At 38.9% G+C, this 17,501-nt stretch overlaps 1 protein-coding gene across 1 annotated transcript in view; it reads right to left on the reverse strand.

The window, feature by feature from the left end:
* LOC141404594 (uncharacterized) overlaps window positions 1-17,501 on the reverse strand; it is a 597,851-nt gene that overhangs the window by 355,931 nt on the left and 224,419 nt on the right. Inside the window, exon 2 of the mRNA XM_073988048.1 lies at window positions 6,818-10,138. Coding sequence (XP_073844149.1) covers window positions 6,818-9,639 — 2,822 coding nt within the window. The 5' untranslated portion in view covers window positions 9,640-10,138. The remainder of the gene's footprint in view (window positions 1-6,817; window positions 10,139-17,501) is intronic.

Genomic DNA, 17,501 nt, shown 5'->3' on the forward strand with positions numbered 1-17,501 from the left:
TGTTCAGATTGTTGGTTAGATCATTCTAATATAAGTTAGGGCTTTCACAAATGATACTAGGGAAGGTACATCACCCCAAGATCGTACAAATGACGCCGTCTGGAAAGGGAAATGCAGGAGAGATAGAGGTTAAACAATTCCGGAGATATCTGTCCTCCTTGGGGAATTCCATTTTTCACTCTACGGGACTGGGCCTTTTGTTCCTCAATTCAACACATGACTGGCATCCATACATATAATTGATTATCAAAAGGTTCAAATTTGGCTGCAGGGTGGTCATCTGATTGCCCTTCATCAGCGTAAGGTGCTGGACAGTATCAAAGTTTTTTTTTTTTTATAAGTCGAGCGCCATTATCACTGGTCAATCACACGGCGTGCACCGGTTGAGTCTTCGACTAATAATATAATATTGGAGATGACGTGAAACGCTGTTGTCGTGCTGTGCTGCTTATGGAACCCACCCTGCCCACTATCCAGATTTCGGGAACAATGTGGGTGGCTAGCGACAGGTTGAGAACTATGGTGAAAAATCGAATTCCGGTACATCCTGCTGTTTCAGTATTACCATGGAGATTCCATCAGGGCCCAACGCTTTGTATTATTTAGCGTTGCTGATGGCATTCGCAACATCATCCATTGTGGTGGTTCATCCTCACAGGAAGAGATCTATTGCGACGTAGCACTCTACACTTCACGCTGTCACACCAGAGGTACTCGACAAACTTTCGATTAAAATAACTTGCGCACCTCTTCGGATCAGTCAAAGTAACGTAGCCAAACGTGACTGAGGTGTTATCTTCCCTCTTTCCCGGGTTCAAGAGTGACTTAACCGTTACCCACAATTCACTTTTTCTGGGACCAATGTTGTAGCTCTTTAGATGAGTTAGCCACTTGTTCGTTTACGCCAACCGACCAACCTGTTAACTACCAGCGTCAGCTCCCTGACACTGGGGTCACTGGGTTGGCACGGCGAAGCTCACCATGATCATGTGTTTATCCCGTCGCCTCTGCTGGGAAATTCGATTTAATTTCGGGTATTCGACCTGCAGGTGTTTGGCAAGCGGCTACACCAGTTGTAACGGTGTCTAGGAAGGTCCTTTCTACTTCCCGAACATCTAAAGTGTTACACAGATCTCTGAAGTGGTTACTGCTGAACTCTCTGAATATAGGTCTATTAGCTTTCCCACGATTGATGAAAGTGCGGCATTCAAAGGTGATAAAATCGGGCGGTCTGTTGATGGAGGCAATTATGACACCACGTGTTGTCAGGTAACGTTATTAATCAGACCAGGCGCTTTGTTTTGGCATCGCCGCCACCATGATATTCTTCCGACTCATAAAAACCAATATCTGCTCGATCTTACATCGGAATCCACTGCAATTAAATTCCAAAAAGGATGTATTTTTAGCGATTGAAACAGCATTGGCTGGTGGCAAGTGCTGCTGTTGATGCTGGCCGGAATACGGGTAGTGTGTGGTTCCGGTTCAATCTGGTATCGAAGAATCAACAGCCGTTGGATTGCTGACGCATACTTGCGGGTCTTAAACCATAATTTCGATGAGGCTAAAAAAGGCTAAGGGTTGTTCTTACATGGATCACAGGACATAAGGGAATTTTTGGTAACGACAAAGCAGAGCAGGATCCTCCTCTAACGAACTCTCAAAACCGTCAGTCGCAAATACATTCTATTGCAAACCGAGATCATTCTATTGCAAACCGAGACTGAAACATGTCAAATATCCACAAATATCAAATGTTCACATGACAACACCAAAGTTCCTGATTAACTAAAATCGACGGATCATGGCAAGGATTATTGCTGTGTTAACCGGTCACTGCGTCATTGGTAACCATGATAAGTGCCTTAATCTATCTCATAATTGCAAATGTAACGAAGACTGAAAGCTCTAGAACATTCATATCTTCACTAGCTGAGACGAACTAGGTCTGGGAGACCTTCTGAGATTTCTCAATACAATTCTCATGGATAAAATTGCCTATAGATTATAACGGAATAATAATCATTAGATGAGTGGTGGGTGGTAAACGGTAAATTAATCCTACTAACTAAGGCACGTAAACTAACTAACCACCAATCATGCACCTCCTAGGATGGCTTGAATGTTATTAGTTTTTCCAAATTCAAAATATTTTTAAATCGTAGTAGGAATCTTTCATAGGCTAAAATTCTCTTGTTAAGACCTACTCTTTCATATTATATGCCATCTAAGCTAATTGTTTCGCAATTTTCCTCTTGGTCACCTAAGCTATTCATCAGGAAAATAAATTTGACCTTTAATATTCCGATGGTCGAATAATAAAAGATGGTAAGAGATGAAGACCGAAAAGACAAAAATGAATGAATGGCATGGCATTAAATATCAAAAACCAATGAACAAAACTGTCAAAGCGTAAAATAATCTTTTGATGTTGTTGCGCTTTTGTAGCAGTTTTCTTCTTCTTGGCATTGTCCTTTTTATACTCTTCGGCCAATTTTTTCGTCAAAGGAAAAAGTGAATGAAAAGAAACATTTTCTTGTAAAACTATCAGCATAAAAATAAAGTAAGTAGTAGCTGCAGATACAGAGAAAGAATGTCAAAGTCATGTATTATGCCATTGGGGGAATAAAGTTTTGAGCAACAAAGGAAGAACAAGAAAAGAAACAACAGAGAGGAGAATACATAGTTAACAACACTTGGGAGGAGTTCAGAGCATGGTTTGGTTTTGCTGCAAAGATATGCTTGACAAATATTGGAAATTGAAAGACTGTGTTGTTGCAAAAACAAAGTTCCACGCTTGAGTTACAATATCATTGAAGATGGGTAGTTAGGAGAGTTAAATGGAAAGTAAAAAAATCGGCACTGGCGACATCAAAATGCCACACAACCTATGACTGACGAAAATCGGGAGGTACCGTTATATGGCGGCTATACCAAAACATGGACCTATATTGGAGATTTTTGGTGGAGAAGTTTCGTGGCCACCGAGAACCTCAAATGTCAAATTACAGATAGTTCGGTTAAAAATGTTAACTGAAATCCTCAAAATACCGAAAATCTGGAAGAACCGTTATATGAGGGCTATACTAAAACATAGACCTATGTAGATGATTTTTGGTGCAGAAGTTTTTTACCACTGGGAACCTGAAATGTAAATTTATAGCTAGTACGGTTAAAAATTATAGCTAAAATTCTCAAAATACCGAAAAGACACTCGGGTGCGAAAATACAGCGCTCTAGCTCAATTATTGTGGACGCTAGAGTGAATACAGGGTGACGTAGGGGATGAAAGATACCAAGGAGCGGTCATGACCGGCTTTAACATGGCAAAGCCCAGGATTTATCTTGGTTCCTCTTTCATCTCAAGTGGACACTAACCTCCCCGTGGTGTCACCTGGGGGACTGCCTTTAACACCCGTTAAAGGTAGTGAGCTAACATGTGCCGCGCGTTCATCCATAAGAACGTTAGAACTTGGGTTTGGGCGTCGGGTTAGTAACCCTCCCTTAGAAAAAACAGCCCACCATGAAAAAACGAAAGAAAAGAAAAAGAACCCCCTCTAAATTGACGAACCCCGCAAACGTTGTAAGGACCATGATCTGCGAATCTGCACCTGGAAGGTGCTGTTTACGCATTGACAGATGTATTTGAAAAGTACAAGGCCGACATTACTGCCATATAGGAAATACGATGGAACGGGAAAGGCGTCACAACAACACCTAAAGGCGACGTACTGTATTGTAGTTGCCGTGACACAAAGCATGAGTTTGGTTGCGGATTTGTAGTTGGTCGGGGGTTAAAACATATGATCACCGGCTTCACCCCAGTGAGTGAAATTCGATTAAAAGAAAAATTCTTCAACATCAGCTTTATTTGCGCTCATGCCCTCACTGAAGACAAAGATGAACAGACCAAAGATATATTTTACGAGCACTTAGAAGAAACTTATGCCCTGCCCATGACATTAAAATTATTATAGACGATGTTAATGCCAAAAGGAGAATATCTTTGGCCCAACAGTCGGGAAATTCAGTATCCACAGTGAAACATCTGACAATGGTATGAGGCTGAGAGACTTTGCAGCTGCAAAAACATGGTAGTTAGCAGTATCAGATTTAAGCATCTCGATGTTCATAAGGGCACCTGGCTGTCGCCAGATCAAAGAACACGAAATCAAATTAATCTCGTTGTGATAGATGGAAGACAAGCATCAAGCGTGTTGGATGTACGATCGTTCCGAAGAGCAAAGATAGACTCGGACCACTACCTTGTTGCAGCAAAGGTACGTACCAGATTAAACGTAGCTAACAAACTGCGAACAGACATAACACGAAAGTTGGACATCGGTAAGCTGCAATCACAACAGATAGCCACAGCATATTCCACTCAACTGACCCAACTGCTTAATCAAAGCACTCCTCGTCCCGATAACATATCAGGACAATGGCAAAACATTGGCACTCCATGCAAACATCCGCAAAATCAGTACTTGGATACCAGAGACCTCCATCAAGGAATCCATGGTATGACCAGGAGTGTCGTGCTGCAACCGAAAAACGCGTAGCGCACGAGAGAGGTATCGGGAGAAAAGGAGAGAGGAGAAACATCTTTTCCGCAGGAAAAAGAGAGAGATGGAAAAGCGGGAGTGTGAACAAATCGAGATGTACAGGAGACAGAATGAAGTCCGAAAATTGTACCAAAGAGTGAAGCATCAAACTGATGGCTTTGATACAGGCATATCCTCCTGTAGAGACCAGCAAGGCAATCTATAACTAATACATATAGTGTACTAAGGATATGGAAAGAACATTGAATGTATACCGCCCAGCCAAGATGAGGTAAAGACAGCAATAAATCGGCTAAAGAATAATAAGGCAGCAGGAGCCGATGGCTTACCATCCGAGCAGTTCAAAACCGGAGGCGACACGCTGATAAGGTGTATTCATCAGCTAGTTAGCACCATCTGGCAGGAAGAACGAGTACCCGACGATTGGAACCTTAGTATCCTGTGCCCCGTCCACAAGAAGGGAGATAAGACTGTATGCTCTAACTATAGGGGCATAAGTCTACTCCCTATTGCCTACAAGATCGTGTCAGGGATATTGTGCGAACGACTAAAGCCTATGGTCAACGAGATAATTGGACCTTACCAATGCGGCTTTATACCTGGCAAATCCACCATTGACCAGATATTTACCCTGCGGCAAATCCTGGAGAAGACCCAAGAGATGCAGATCGACACCTACCAGCCTTCGACAGCCCGCTACGTTCAAAGGTATTCCATGCAATGTCTGAATTTGGTTTCCCCGCAAAGCTCATTCGGCTTTGTAGAATGGCATTAACTGATACTCGGTCCTCAGTTAAAATAGGAAGGAACCTCTCCGAAGAGTTTTGTACCAAAAGAGGTTTCAGGCAAGGAGACAGCCTTTCGTGTGATCTTGTCAACATCCTGCTAGAAAAGGTTATACGAGAGGGAAACGTCAAAAGAAGTGGCACAATCTACACCAATAGCCACATGTTACTTGCTTATGCTTATGATATATACATCATGGGACTATCCGTAAAGGAAGTAACCTATACCTTTATGAAGGTCGAAGGAGATTCTGCTAAAGTGGGTCTGGCGGTAAACGGCGAGAAGACCAAGTTGATGGTGTCGACGCGCAATGCGTCCATTGAGATCGGACTGTTGAAGTTGGTTCCTATAATTTTGAGGTAGTAAAAAATTTAGTATACCTCGGCACCACCGTAAACACAACAAAAGACATCAGTTGTGAAATAAAAAGAAGAATTGTATTGGCCAACAGATGCTACTTTGGCTTAAGTAAGCACTTCAAAAACAAAGCCACAACTCGTCAAACAAAAATAACGCTTTACAAAACACTACCCGTGCTGATGTATGGTTCCGAAGCATCGGTACTTGTGCAACCAGACAAGGCAGTGAGTGATTGGTGTGCTTGAGAGAAAAATTATTTGAAAGATCTATGTACCAATCTGCGTTGACGGTGAATATCGACGTCGTATGAACCACGAGCTGTATCTGCTATACATCGACATCAATATAGTTAAACGTATCGATATGCAGCGATTGCGTTGGCTAGGCCATTTAATAAGAATGAGGGATGATGAACCCGCTAAAAATGCGTATGAATACATGCCACATGGCGGTGCACGCAGAATTGGCAGGTCAAAGAATAGATGGCGCAAACAAGTGGATGAGGAGATGACAAGGCGCGGTATTCCAGAAAGCTAGGCACTAAACAGAGAGAATTGGGGATCTTTTCTAAGTTCGGTCTATGGAACAAATGTTCTGTATTGGGCCAGCTAAGTAAGTACTTACTTACTAAGTGAATACAACAGATTGGCAGACGGACATGGCTATATCGACTCAGAATTTTATCCTGATCAGGAATATATATGCTTTATAGGGTCGGAAATGTATATTACAATGGGTCGGAAATGTATATTACAATGAGTTACAAACAGAAAAACAAACTTAATATACCCTCCATACTATGGTGGAGGGTATAAAAATTTTGAAATTTTTGCGGTGGTAATACTCGGAAGAAATATTAAGATCTACAATGTTTGGACCTAATCGGTTGCTCCTTTCCAGAGCTTTACTAGTCAAGAAGTTGGAGAGGCGGAAAGACTTGGCTAAATCCTTTCCAAATTGTCTAAAATAATGTTGGTCTTTACCAATAAAGGGTCTGAAATCATTACCTCAATGAAACAGTTTTCTTGTTGTGATGAAGTGTGATAAGGCTGAGGTTATACGAACTCCTAGATTATAAATAGCTTTCAATGAAAATTTGTACTCACCTTGTTAACATGTTGGCCCGATTGACCGCCACCTCTGCCTCAATTCTAAAACGATCCTGGGCATAACGATCCACAACACCTTCACCCAAATTCAGTGAAGTTCCTGCCTCACACTTGGAACCCAACGAATGTTGAGTTTCCACAATTTGTAGGAATTTTGTGACCACATCACGTCCCCTCATTAAATTACGGCGATTATTGCGCGATATTTCATCCCAATCATAGATTTCCTCAGCATTTGCCGCATCAACAACACCTTCTAAGAAGGGATTTGATTCATCCGACTCGGAATCACCGGCAATATCTAAACTAAGAGATTCTGAATCGGAATCATTTTCTGTATCAGCATCGGTTAGGGGAAAACCGCCATTTGTATTGCTGCTCTCACTGGCATAACCATCATCATCCATTAGCAGATCCTTGGAAAGCCCTGTGTCATCGGAATCATTGAAATTGATTTCTTCTTTGGCATACATTGAAGTGTGTGGCTGATGATCTAAATTAATGCCGCCCACACTTGTGCTGGCGGAAAGTTGAGGCTCTAGGCTATGCTCTTCGGTTGGGAAAGCTTTTGGTGATGTTGTCTCCAAGGTTGTTGTGTTTAGTTCCAATAGAATATTATCCAGATCCTGGGGAGGTAGACTAATGCTGTGATTCGTATTGACATGGAAATCCACCAGGGAATTTTGATCTATTTTTGTTATGGGTATGTTTAGCTCGGATTTTAAGACCTCCACGGAGGGTGGGGTGGGTGGCAGGGGAGGTAAGGGATCTTCCCCCAAGGTTAGAATCTTGGTTTTCCTTAGGTAATTATCCAGTGATAGTTCGTTTTTCTTGTCTTTGATATAGGTTTCGGTAAAGTTGCTGTAAAGACGTTTGGAATTTTCATCCACCATTGGTGGTGGTGGTGGACCACCCGATGGACTAGAGGTGCTGCTGCCATCATAGTCATCATTATCATCGTCTTGCCCATTGCCATTGCTATTATTATTACGTTCTTCAACATCCCCATCATCATCGGCATCATTGTCATCTTCACTATCGTCGTTTTGATAGTCTGACAAATCAGAGAATACATCATCCGTGTTACTATAATCATTATCGAAAACATCATCTGTGCCAGTGCCTTCAGCGGCATCATCATTTGCCATTGCTGCTAGGTTGTCATCGCCATTGTCATCACCACCTCCATCTGTATCTTGGCTATCATTTGTATCGCTTTCAACAACATTTTCATCAATGTCAGCTTTATTGTCTTCAACAAGCCCATTAGAAAGGTTGACATTATCATCAGTGCCGCCAGCACTGGCCGTTGGTTCACCTTCATTGCCAGCAACAACATTGGCATTATTGTTAACAGCTGGCCCATTAGCAGCAACATTTTCAGCAGCATCATCATCATCTGAGGTATTATCATTTTCGATGTCGTTGTCGTCATCGTCGTCATCATCATCATCATTGTCCTCCTCCTCAGTATCATCGCTGGCATCAAAACCATTTATATCATCCATTGTAACCTCATCGTTATCATCATCATCATCTTTGTCGTCATCATCAAGAACCTCACCACCACCAGCATCACCGGCATCACCAACATTTCCACTGGCATAGTCATCTACCTCTCCAATAAGTGATTTTGCAAAACTCTTTTGCTTTCCTTTGCTATCGCTGCTGCCGCTGGTGGAACTGGTGGCATGGCCAACATCATTTTTCTTATCCCTATGGGCATTTATAGGAGCATCATCAATATCATCTGCATCCTCCAAAACATCCACATTTGTATCACCCACATTTACATCGTTCAAATCCAAATCAATGCTTTCCTTGACAATAGGTGGATGTCTTCCCAACAATGGAAACAATGGATCATCCTGCTTAACCCTTTCTTCCATCACACCATGGTGATGATGCTGCTTCCCTCCCTCTTCGAATTGTCTTAGATTTTCGGTTAGGTATTGCTTTTTGAAAATGTTTCTCCCCTGAAGTGGGGTTTTCATCGTGGACGTTATCGTTGACAAGGGGAATTTCGTTGTGCTTGTGCCCTCAGCCCCCATGCTGATGGCGGGGTGTTGGGTACTGGAAATTACAGCAATGCCATAAAAATCAAAGTTTTCATAACTATTTGGATTTTTCATGTTTGAAGTCATGCCATAATTGCTGAGATTTCTAGCAATTCCATTATTTACTTCTGATATCCTCTTATTCCCAGCAATACCTCCTTCTTCCCCTCCATTACTACTCAAATTAACATCTGACAATAAGTGGAACTTTTTGGAAAATTTATCAGTCTGTCCAACTTGGTGTTTGGTGGCTGATGATAAATCATTTTCGTGCTTCTTCTTCGTCATCTTGGCACCCACTTCCTCCACACCCTGCATCATCTCATCCAGGGTAACATCCTCCAGTACTTTGGCTTCGTAAAGTGTACGCAGTGTACGCTTTGGCGTTTGCCCTTTGTCCGTGGCATGTCTTTGTTGTTTGCTGCTAAAATAGTCGTGTTGTTGTTGCTTTTGCTCTCCATCTCCACCCTGTAACTTTTTCATTGACAATGACAGCGTTGCCGATGTCAGATCCAAGAGATGACCATTTGAATTGGTTGGTAATTTTGCTGATGTTGCTGCCACTGGCGTTGGGGATTTGTTTTTTGTTTTCGCCTTGACTTTTGAACCTGCAGTGCCAGCATAGCCGCCGTATGAAGAAGGTGAAGAGCTGGCGGAAGCGGCGGCGGCGGAGGAGGTGGCGAATGTTTGTGTTACTTCCATGCCAATGTAGAATAAAATTAGCATAATTGTTGCTAATCTTCTCAGTTTAATTGCAAGCATTTTCAGTCAGTCAACTTTTATGTTTAACTTAGCTTAGCGATTGGCAAGCGATGGCAAGAAGCAAAAAGGACAAATTGAGGGAAAGTTGTGACTGAAAGTTGTGACTCTGCTCTCTATGAAAAACGCGGGAAGACAAATGCCTTGATTCTTGTAGTCTAATTTAGTCCAACTTGTAACGGATTTGCTTTCGTTTCGTTTCAATTTCACTTTGTTTTTTATTTTGAGTTTTAATTTGATTTGCGTTTTTTTTTTTTAATTTCAAAACTCCATTCTGCTTCTTTTTTTACTTCGTTGGACTATCTTTTGATTTTCAAACGATTTTTATGTTTTAGAAATAATATTTTTAAAAAATTCGTTGCATTTTTGTTTTTACGTCCGGTGCTGCTGCTGTTGGCATTCATTATGAACATTGCTTGGCATTTGACAAGTTAAACATTTTGTAAGCTTAAGACTCGGGAGTTTTTTGTTGTTGTTTACAGGACACTGTTGCAATGTCAATCTGCAATGGAAAACGAAAAGAAAAAATATAAATTACAAACATTGCAGTCAAAAGTGTAAAAAGTTTCTTGCAAAGTCTAAAATGCTTTTGACGTAAACCTTATCCTGCAGGTAAATGGTAAGGCAAAAACCAGAAATGCTTTGTTTTTCATCAATGACAGATGATGATATCCCTTTGACCTAAAGCAGAATACTACAGAAAAATCATCTACATACATATGTACAAACATAATTGAAGCTGGAACAAGGCATCCTAAATGCGAACGACGATGGAAATGTTGAACTTACAATGGCATATTGTACTGATAGAAAAAATTCTGGTGAAAATGCATGTATATGGAAACATAATTTCTAAGCTGTCCGCTTACCATCATGAGTTCCATTAACCCGCTGAGCCTTGTCATGTGAGTATGTGACTAATGTATTGAAATTCAATCAATGAATATTCCGAATTTTTATTTCCTCTTCCAATAATTTTTCTATACCCCCCACCATAGTTTGGAGGCTATGTTACGTTTGTTTTTTTTTTTTTCTTTTGTAGCTTATTGAAATAAACATGTGCGACCCTATAAAGTATACAAGGTGCGTCTTAATTAATTTTAAATGAAAGGTGCTTTCTCATAGCTGAGAAATATCAAGAAACAAAAAAATCGCAGGAGGGATTTTCAAATAAATCACATTTTTTAGGGGTTCTTTAGGTTTTCACGATTTTGCTTGGAAACGGCTAGGTCTATGTAAATGAGCCTAAGATAAATATTGGAGCTGTGAAAATCCTCCACAAGATTTACCTTTACGATATTTTCATAGGTTTTACCGTTTTTGAGATATAGAATTTCAAATTGAGACAATGCACGGACTGTATCGCCTCCTTATAAAACAATATCATGCTCAGTGCGCCTCAACTAACTTTTGATGAAAACAGCTTACACATTGGAAGATTTCGCGGATTCTGAAACACCAATGATCATAGATAAGAAAAATAATAAAAAAAAAAACAGAAAAAATCGCCCGAGGGATTTTTAAATAAATGGCGATCAAAATTACCAATTTTAGGGTTCTTTTATGTTTTCACGATTTTGCTTGGAAATCGCAAGTCGTATAGAAATGAGTCTAAAAAAAATGTTGTAGGTGTGAAAATTCTCTACAAGACAGACTTTTAGGTTTTTTTTGGGTTTTACCATTTTTGAGATATAGAGGTTCAGTTAAAATTTTTGGTTTTTATCTTAGGTCTTCAATATTTTGCTTGGAAAGTCATATCAAAATGGGATAAAAGAAAATGTTGAAGCTGTGAAAATTCTCTATGTGATTGGATGATTTATTTTTCCTGCCTTGTACCATTTTCAAGATATATAAGTTTAATTTGGGAAATTGCAGTAATGACATTTTTTTTATAAGGAGGCGATACAGTCAGTGCATTGCCTCAATTTGAACTTCTATATCTCCAAAACGGTAAAACCTACGAAAGCATCATAAAGCCCAATCTTGTGGAGAATTTTCGCTGCTGTAACATTTTCTTTAGACCCATCTACATAGGACTCGCGGTTTCCAAGCAAAATCGTGAAAACCTAAAAAACCCCTAAAAATGTGAACTTAAATCGCGATTTATTTGAAAATCCCTCCGGCTATTTTTTTTTGTTTGTTTCTTGATATTTCTCATCTATAACCATTGTAGTTTCAGAATCTGCACCTTCCATTTAAATTTGGTTAAGGCACACCGTGTATATTGAGGATTTCTGAGTGAAATCGGACATTTTTTCAAAAAGTGGTTTTTGACTTCTTTTAATTTTTACTGTGTTGATGTTGCTCATCAGCAAAACATTTTTGTATATTTTCAGATTATTTTTTGACTAACGGTTCCAGAGATATTGGTCCAAAAAAAAAAAAATATAAAAAACAATTGCACAGTGGGCTTGGAAGCAATTTTTGCGATTTAATATTTAAAATCAGTTTCAACAATGATTGTACTCATCGATTTTCTTGACTTTTTCATTAAACTACCCAGCAAAATGTTCGATGCCAAAGATGCCATTCAATCATGGGTGAAAGTGATCTGGCATGTCATCTTTTTAGCATCATCATCAATGAATTTTATATGAGCGTGGACCCCAAAAGATTCTATTCATTTTTGGACCCAAAGCATGTCATTTCCACCAATGCTTTGGCATGTCATTTTCACCAACCCTTTGAAGTGACATTATGATTAAGATGAGAGTTTTAACAACATTGGTTGTGATTTCGAGTCTCCGACAACATCAAGTCTATTGTAAATAATTAATCTTTTATATTTATAAAATGTGTATAAATAAAAACACAAAATGCATCTCTATTGGATCGATGGAATGGGTTCAAATGCTGATGAATAGACCGGATCTTTCACGTCTTCCTTTGCGTGGGTTCATATGCTAAAGCAAAGATCGGATCTTTCACGGCTTCCTTTGAATGGGTTCAAATGCTGAACCAATGCAAAAGATCCATTTAAATCATGGCATCTCATAGAAAGATACAAAAATTTTAAGTCGTATTTGGTAGTGGAATTCGAAGAATTACTATTTTTTTTTTTTTCTAAACTTTATAAAATTTGTCAATATAATTTTTCCTTTATACCAGCGTAAAATTTTTTTTTTACAAAAAAAAAAAAAACAGTATAAATTTTTTTCATTACTTTTGTTGTTTTATTTAGGAATTTATCTTGTACATATTAAAAACGTCTTAATTTTTCGATTTTAAAAATTAATAAGCAATGGTTGTACCAGCATTAGTGGGTATTACTGAATGAACTTTTTTGTGCCCGCAATAGGTTTATTTAATAACCCTCCTCTTCTATGAGAAGACCTAAAGGTCTTCTATGGGAAGACCTAAACATCCTCTATTAAAAGACCTAAAGGTATTCTATGATAAGGACTAAAGGTCTTCTATGAAAAGACCTAAATGTCTTCTATGAGCAGACCTAAATGCCTTCTATGGCAAGACCTTAAAGTCTTCTATGGGAAAACCTAAAGGTCTTCTAAGGGAAGACATAAACATCCTCTATTAAAAGACCTAAAGGTATTCTATGATAAGGACTAAAGGTCTTCTATGAAAAGACCTAAAGGTCTTATATGAAAAGACCTAAATGTCTTATATGAAAAAACCTAAAGGTCTTCTATGAAAAGACCTAAAGGCCTTCTATGAGAAGACCTAAAGGTCTTCTATGAGAAGACCTAAAGGTCTCCTATGAAAAGACCTAAAGGCCTTCTATGAGAAGACCTAAAGGTCTTCTATGAAAAGACCTAAATGTCCTCTATGAGAAGACCTAAAGGTTTTCTATGAGAAGACCAAAAGTCTTCTATGAGAAGAGCTAAAGTTCTTCAATGAGAAGACATAAAGGTCTACTATGATAAGACCTAAAATCTACTATGAGAACACCTAAAAGTCTTCTATGAAAATACCGAAAGGTGTTCTATGAGAAGGTCTTCTATGAGAAGACTTAAGGGTTTTCTATGTGAAGGCTTAAATGTCTTCTATGAGAAGACCTGAAGGACTTCTATCAGAAGACTTGAAGGTCTTCTATGAGAAGACCTTAAGGACTTCTATGAGAAGGCTTAAAGGTCTTCTATGAGAAGACCTGGAGGACTTCTATAAGAAGGCTTGAAGGTCTTCTTTGAAAAGACCTAACGGTCTTCTATGAGAAGACCTAAAGGTCTTTAATGAGAAGACCTAAAGTTGTTCTATGAGAACCCTAAAGTTCTGTTATGAGAAGACCTAAAGGTCTGTTATGAGAAGATCTAAAGGTCTGTTATGAGAAGACCTAAAGGTCTTCTATGAGAAGACTTAAAAGTCTTCTATGAGAAGACCTAAAGGTTTTCTATGAGAAGACTTAAATGTCTTCTATGATAAGACCTAAAGGTCTTCTATGAGAAGACCTAAAGGTTTTTTATGAGAAGGCTTAAAGGTATTCTATGAGAAGACGTGAAGGACTTCTATGAGAGGACTTAAAAACTTTTGTGGAAAAAGCCTAGCGGAAAATACCTAAAAGTCTTTCGTGGGAGGGCTTAGTGGTCTCCTATGCGAAGATCATGTGGTTTCCTATGAGAGGATCTAAAGGTCTTCTATGAGAGGAATTAAAGGTAATCTATGAGAAGACCTAAAGGTCTTCTGTGAGAAGACATAAAGGTCTGTTATGAGAAGACCTCAAGGTCTTTTATGAGAAGACCTAAACGTTTTCTATGAGAAGACCTTAAGAACTTACATGTGAAGACCTAAATGTCTTCTATGAAAAGACCTAACATTTTTCTATGAAAATTCCTAAAGAACTTATATGAGAAGACCTAAATGTCTTCTATGAGAAGACCTAAATGTCTTCTCTGAGAAGACCTAAATGTCTTCTATGAGAAGACCTAAAGGTCATCTATGAGAAGAAGTAAAGGTCTTCTAAGAGAAAACCTAAAGGCCTTCCATTTATGAGAAGACCTAAAGGTCTTCTATTAGAAGACCTAAAGGTCCGTTATGAGAAGAACTAAAGGTCTGTTATGAGAAGACCTAAAGGTCTGTTATGATAAGACCTAAAAGTCTTCTATGAGAATACCTAAAAGTCATCTATAAGAAGACCTAAAGGTCTTCTATGAGAAGACCTAAAGGACTTCTATGAGAAGGCTTAAAGGTCTTCTATGTGAGACGGCTTAGTGGTCTCCTATGCGAAGATCTGTTGGTCTTTTATGAGAGGAGCTAAAGGTCTTCTATGAAAAGACCTAAAGGTCCTCTATGAGAAGACCCAAAGGTCTTCTATGAGAAGACCAAAAGTCTTCTATGAGAAGACCAAAAGGTCTTTAATGAGAAGACCTAAAGGTCTACTATGATAAGACCTAAAATCTACTATGAGAAGACCTAAAAGTCTTCTATGAAAATACCGAAAGGTGTTCTATGAGAAGGTCTCCTATGAGAAGACTTAAGGGTTTTCTATGTGAAGGCTTAAATGTCTTCTATGAGAAGACCTGAAGGACTTCTATCAGAAGACTTGAAGGTCTTCTTTGAGAAGACGTAAAGGTGTTCTATGAGAAGACCTAAAGGTCTTCTTTGAGAAGACCTAAAGGTATTCTATAAGAAGGCATAAAGGTCTTTTATGAGAAGACCTAATGGCCTCCTATGAGAAGACCTAAAGGTCTTCTTTGAGAAGGCTTAAAAGTCTTCTATGAGAAGACCTGAAGGACTTCTTTGAGAAGACTTGAAGGTCTTCTTTGGGAAGACCTAAAGGTCTTCTATGAGAAGGTCTTCTATGACTATGAAGGACTTCTATGAGAAGGCTTAAAGGTCTTCTATGATATGACCTGAAGGACTTCTATAAGAAGACTTGAAGGTCTTCTTTAAAAAGACCTAACGGTCTTCTATGAGAAGACCTAAAGGTCTTCTATGAGAAGACCAAAAAGACTTTAATGAAAAGACCTAAAGTTCTTCTATGAGAAGCCCTAAAGGTCTGTTATGATAAGACCTAAAGGTCTGTTATGAGAATATCTAAAGGTCTGTTATGAGAAGACCTAAAAGTCTTTTATGAGAAGACCAAAAGGTCTTTAATGAGAAGACCTAAAATTCTTCTATGAGCAGACCTAAAGGTCTATTATGAGAAGTCCTAAGGGTCTGTTATGAGAAGAACTAAAGGTCTTCTATGAGAAGACCTAAAGGTCTTCTATGAGAAGACCTAAAGGTCTTCTATGAGAAGACCTAAAGGTCTTCTATGAGAAGACCTAAAGGTCTTCTATGAGAAGACCTAAAGGTCTTCTATGAGAAGACCTAAAGGTCTTCTATGAGAAGACCTAAAGGTCTTCTATGAGAAGACTTAAAGGTCTTCTATGAGAAGATCTAAAGGTATTCTATGAGAAGACCTAAAGGTCTTCTATGAGAAGACCTAAAGGTGTTCTATGAGAAGACCTAAAGGTGTTCTATGAGAAGACCTAAAGGTGTTCTATGAGAAGACCTAAAGGTCTTCTATGAGAAGACCTAAAGGTCTTCTATGAGAAGACCTAAAGGTCTTCTATGAGAAGACCTAAAGGTCTTCTATGAGAAGACCTAAAGGTCTTCTATGAGAAGACCTAAAGGTCTTCTATGAGAAGACCTAAAGGTCTTCTATGGGAAGACCTAAAGGTCTTCTATGGGAAGACCTAAAGGACTTCTATGGGAAGACCTAAAGGACTTCTATGAGAAGGCTTAAAGGTCTTCTATGAGAAGGCTTAAAGGTCTTCTATGAGAACACCTGAAGGACTTCCATGAGAAGACTTGAAGGTTTCTTTGAGAAGACTTAAATATCATTTATTATAAAACCTTGTCGAAAAGACATAAAAGACTTCTGTGTGAGGACTAAGCGATTTCCTGTGCGCATACCTTGTGGTGTTGTCGTTGTGAAGGCCCTGTCATCTCTTATGAGAATTGTCCTCACGTTTTTTTTTTCGAAATGTACATAGAAGGTAGGTCACCATAATCACCACTAAAACAAAAGCATTGTTCGTTTTGTGTAACAAATTTGAAGAATGCATTTCTGTTGGAAAATTTACAATTCTATTTATGATGGGCAACGCCTTTGTGTAGGTGTCCAGTGGCGTTTGTGTGTGTTGTGTGTTGATATATTAAATTATTTTAATATGCCATAATTGCTTTTGAAATGACTTTGTTTTGCTTTACAAACTCACACAATCATCATCAAATATTATTCAAACTGTCATAAACATGTAATTGATTCAGTGGGCTGACTGGGTGAGCAGAGAACACAGATGTACATTAGGTTCTCCAAAAAGGTGCATCAACATATTTGAATCAATTTAGCCATTCATTTTCAATTAAGGACAATGGGGCGTCTTAAGAAACGCCATGCGAACTCGGCAACGAAAACTAATTTCCATATATTTCAGCAAAATAATCTCCCTTTACCTCTGTTGTGGTTATTGAAACATACATAAGTATTCTCTCTCACATAAAGATATGGAAAAGGTCCAATTTTACCATACAAATTCCAAAAGTTCATATCTTGTTTGCAAAAAGTAGCACATTGTCAGGATCGTTCATATAAATAGGAACCCTTTTATGATGTTTAAAAATGACCTCTAAAAACTTTGGTTTAATTCAATTTCGCAACATTCTTTACTCTTTTAATATTCAAGTGTGGGAAAAAGTGTACCGAAGGCAGTGTTCGGAAACAAACAGTACCTTATCATAAGGTACCGTACATGTACACAAACACTAAAAAAAATTATAAAGTTAATGTACACGTACACAAACATTAAAAATCCATTTTAGTGTTTGTGTACGTGTACCCAACGAGATTCGAAAAGTTCGTCAAACACACATGTTTGGTACGCAACCTCCATCGTAATGTAACAACCACGTACCCAACCGAAAAG

The sequence above is a fragment of the Musca autumnalis genome, unplaced genomic scaffold, assembly GCF_047663935.1.
Source record: "Musca autumnalis isolate F117 unplaced genomic scaffold, ASM4766393v1 scaffold_5, whole genome shotgun sequence".
Classification (NCBI taxonomy): Eukaryota; Metazoa; Arthropoda; class Insecta; order Diptera; family Muscidae; genus Musca; species Musca autumnalis.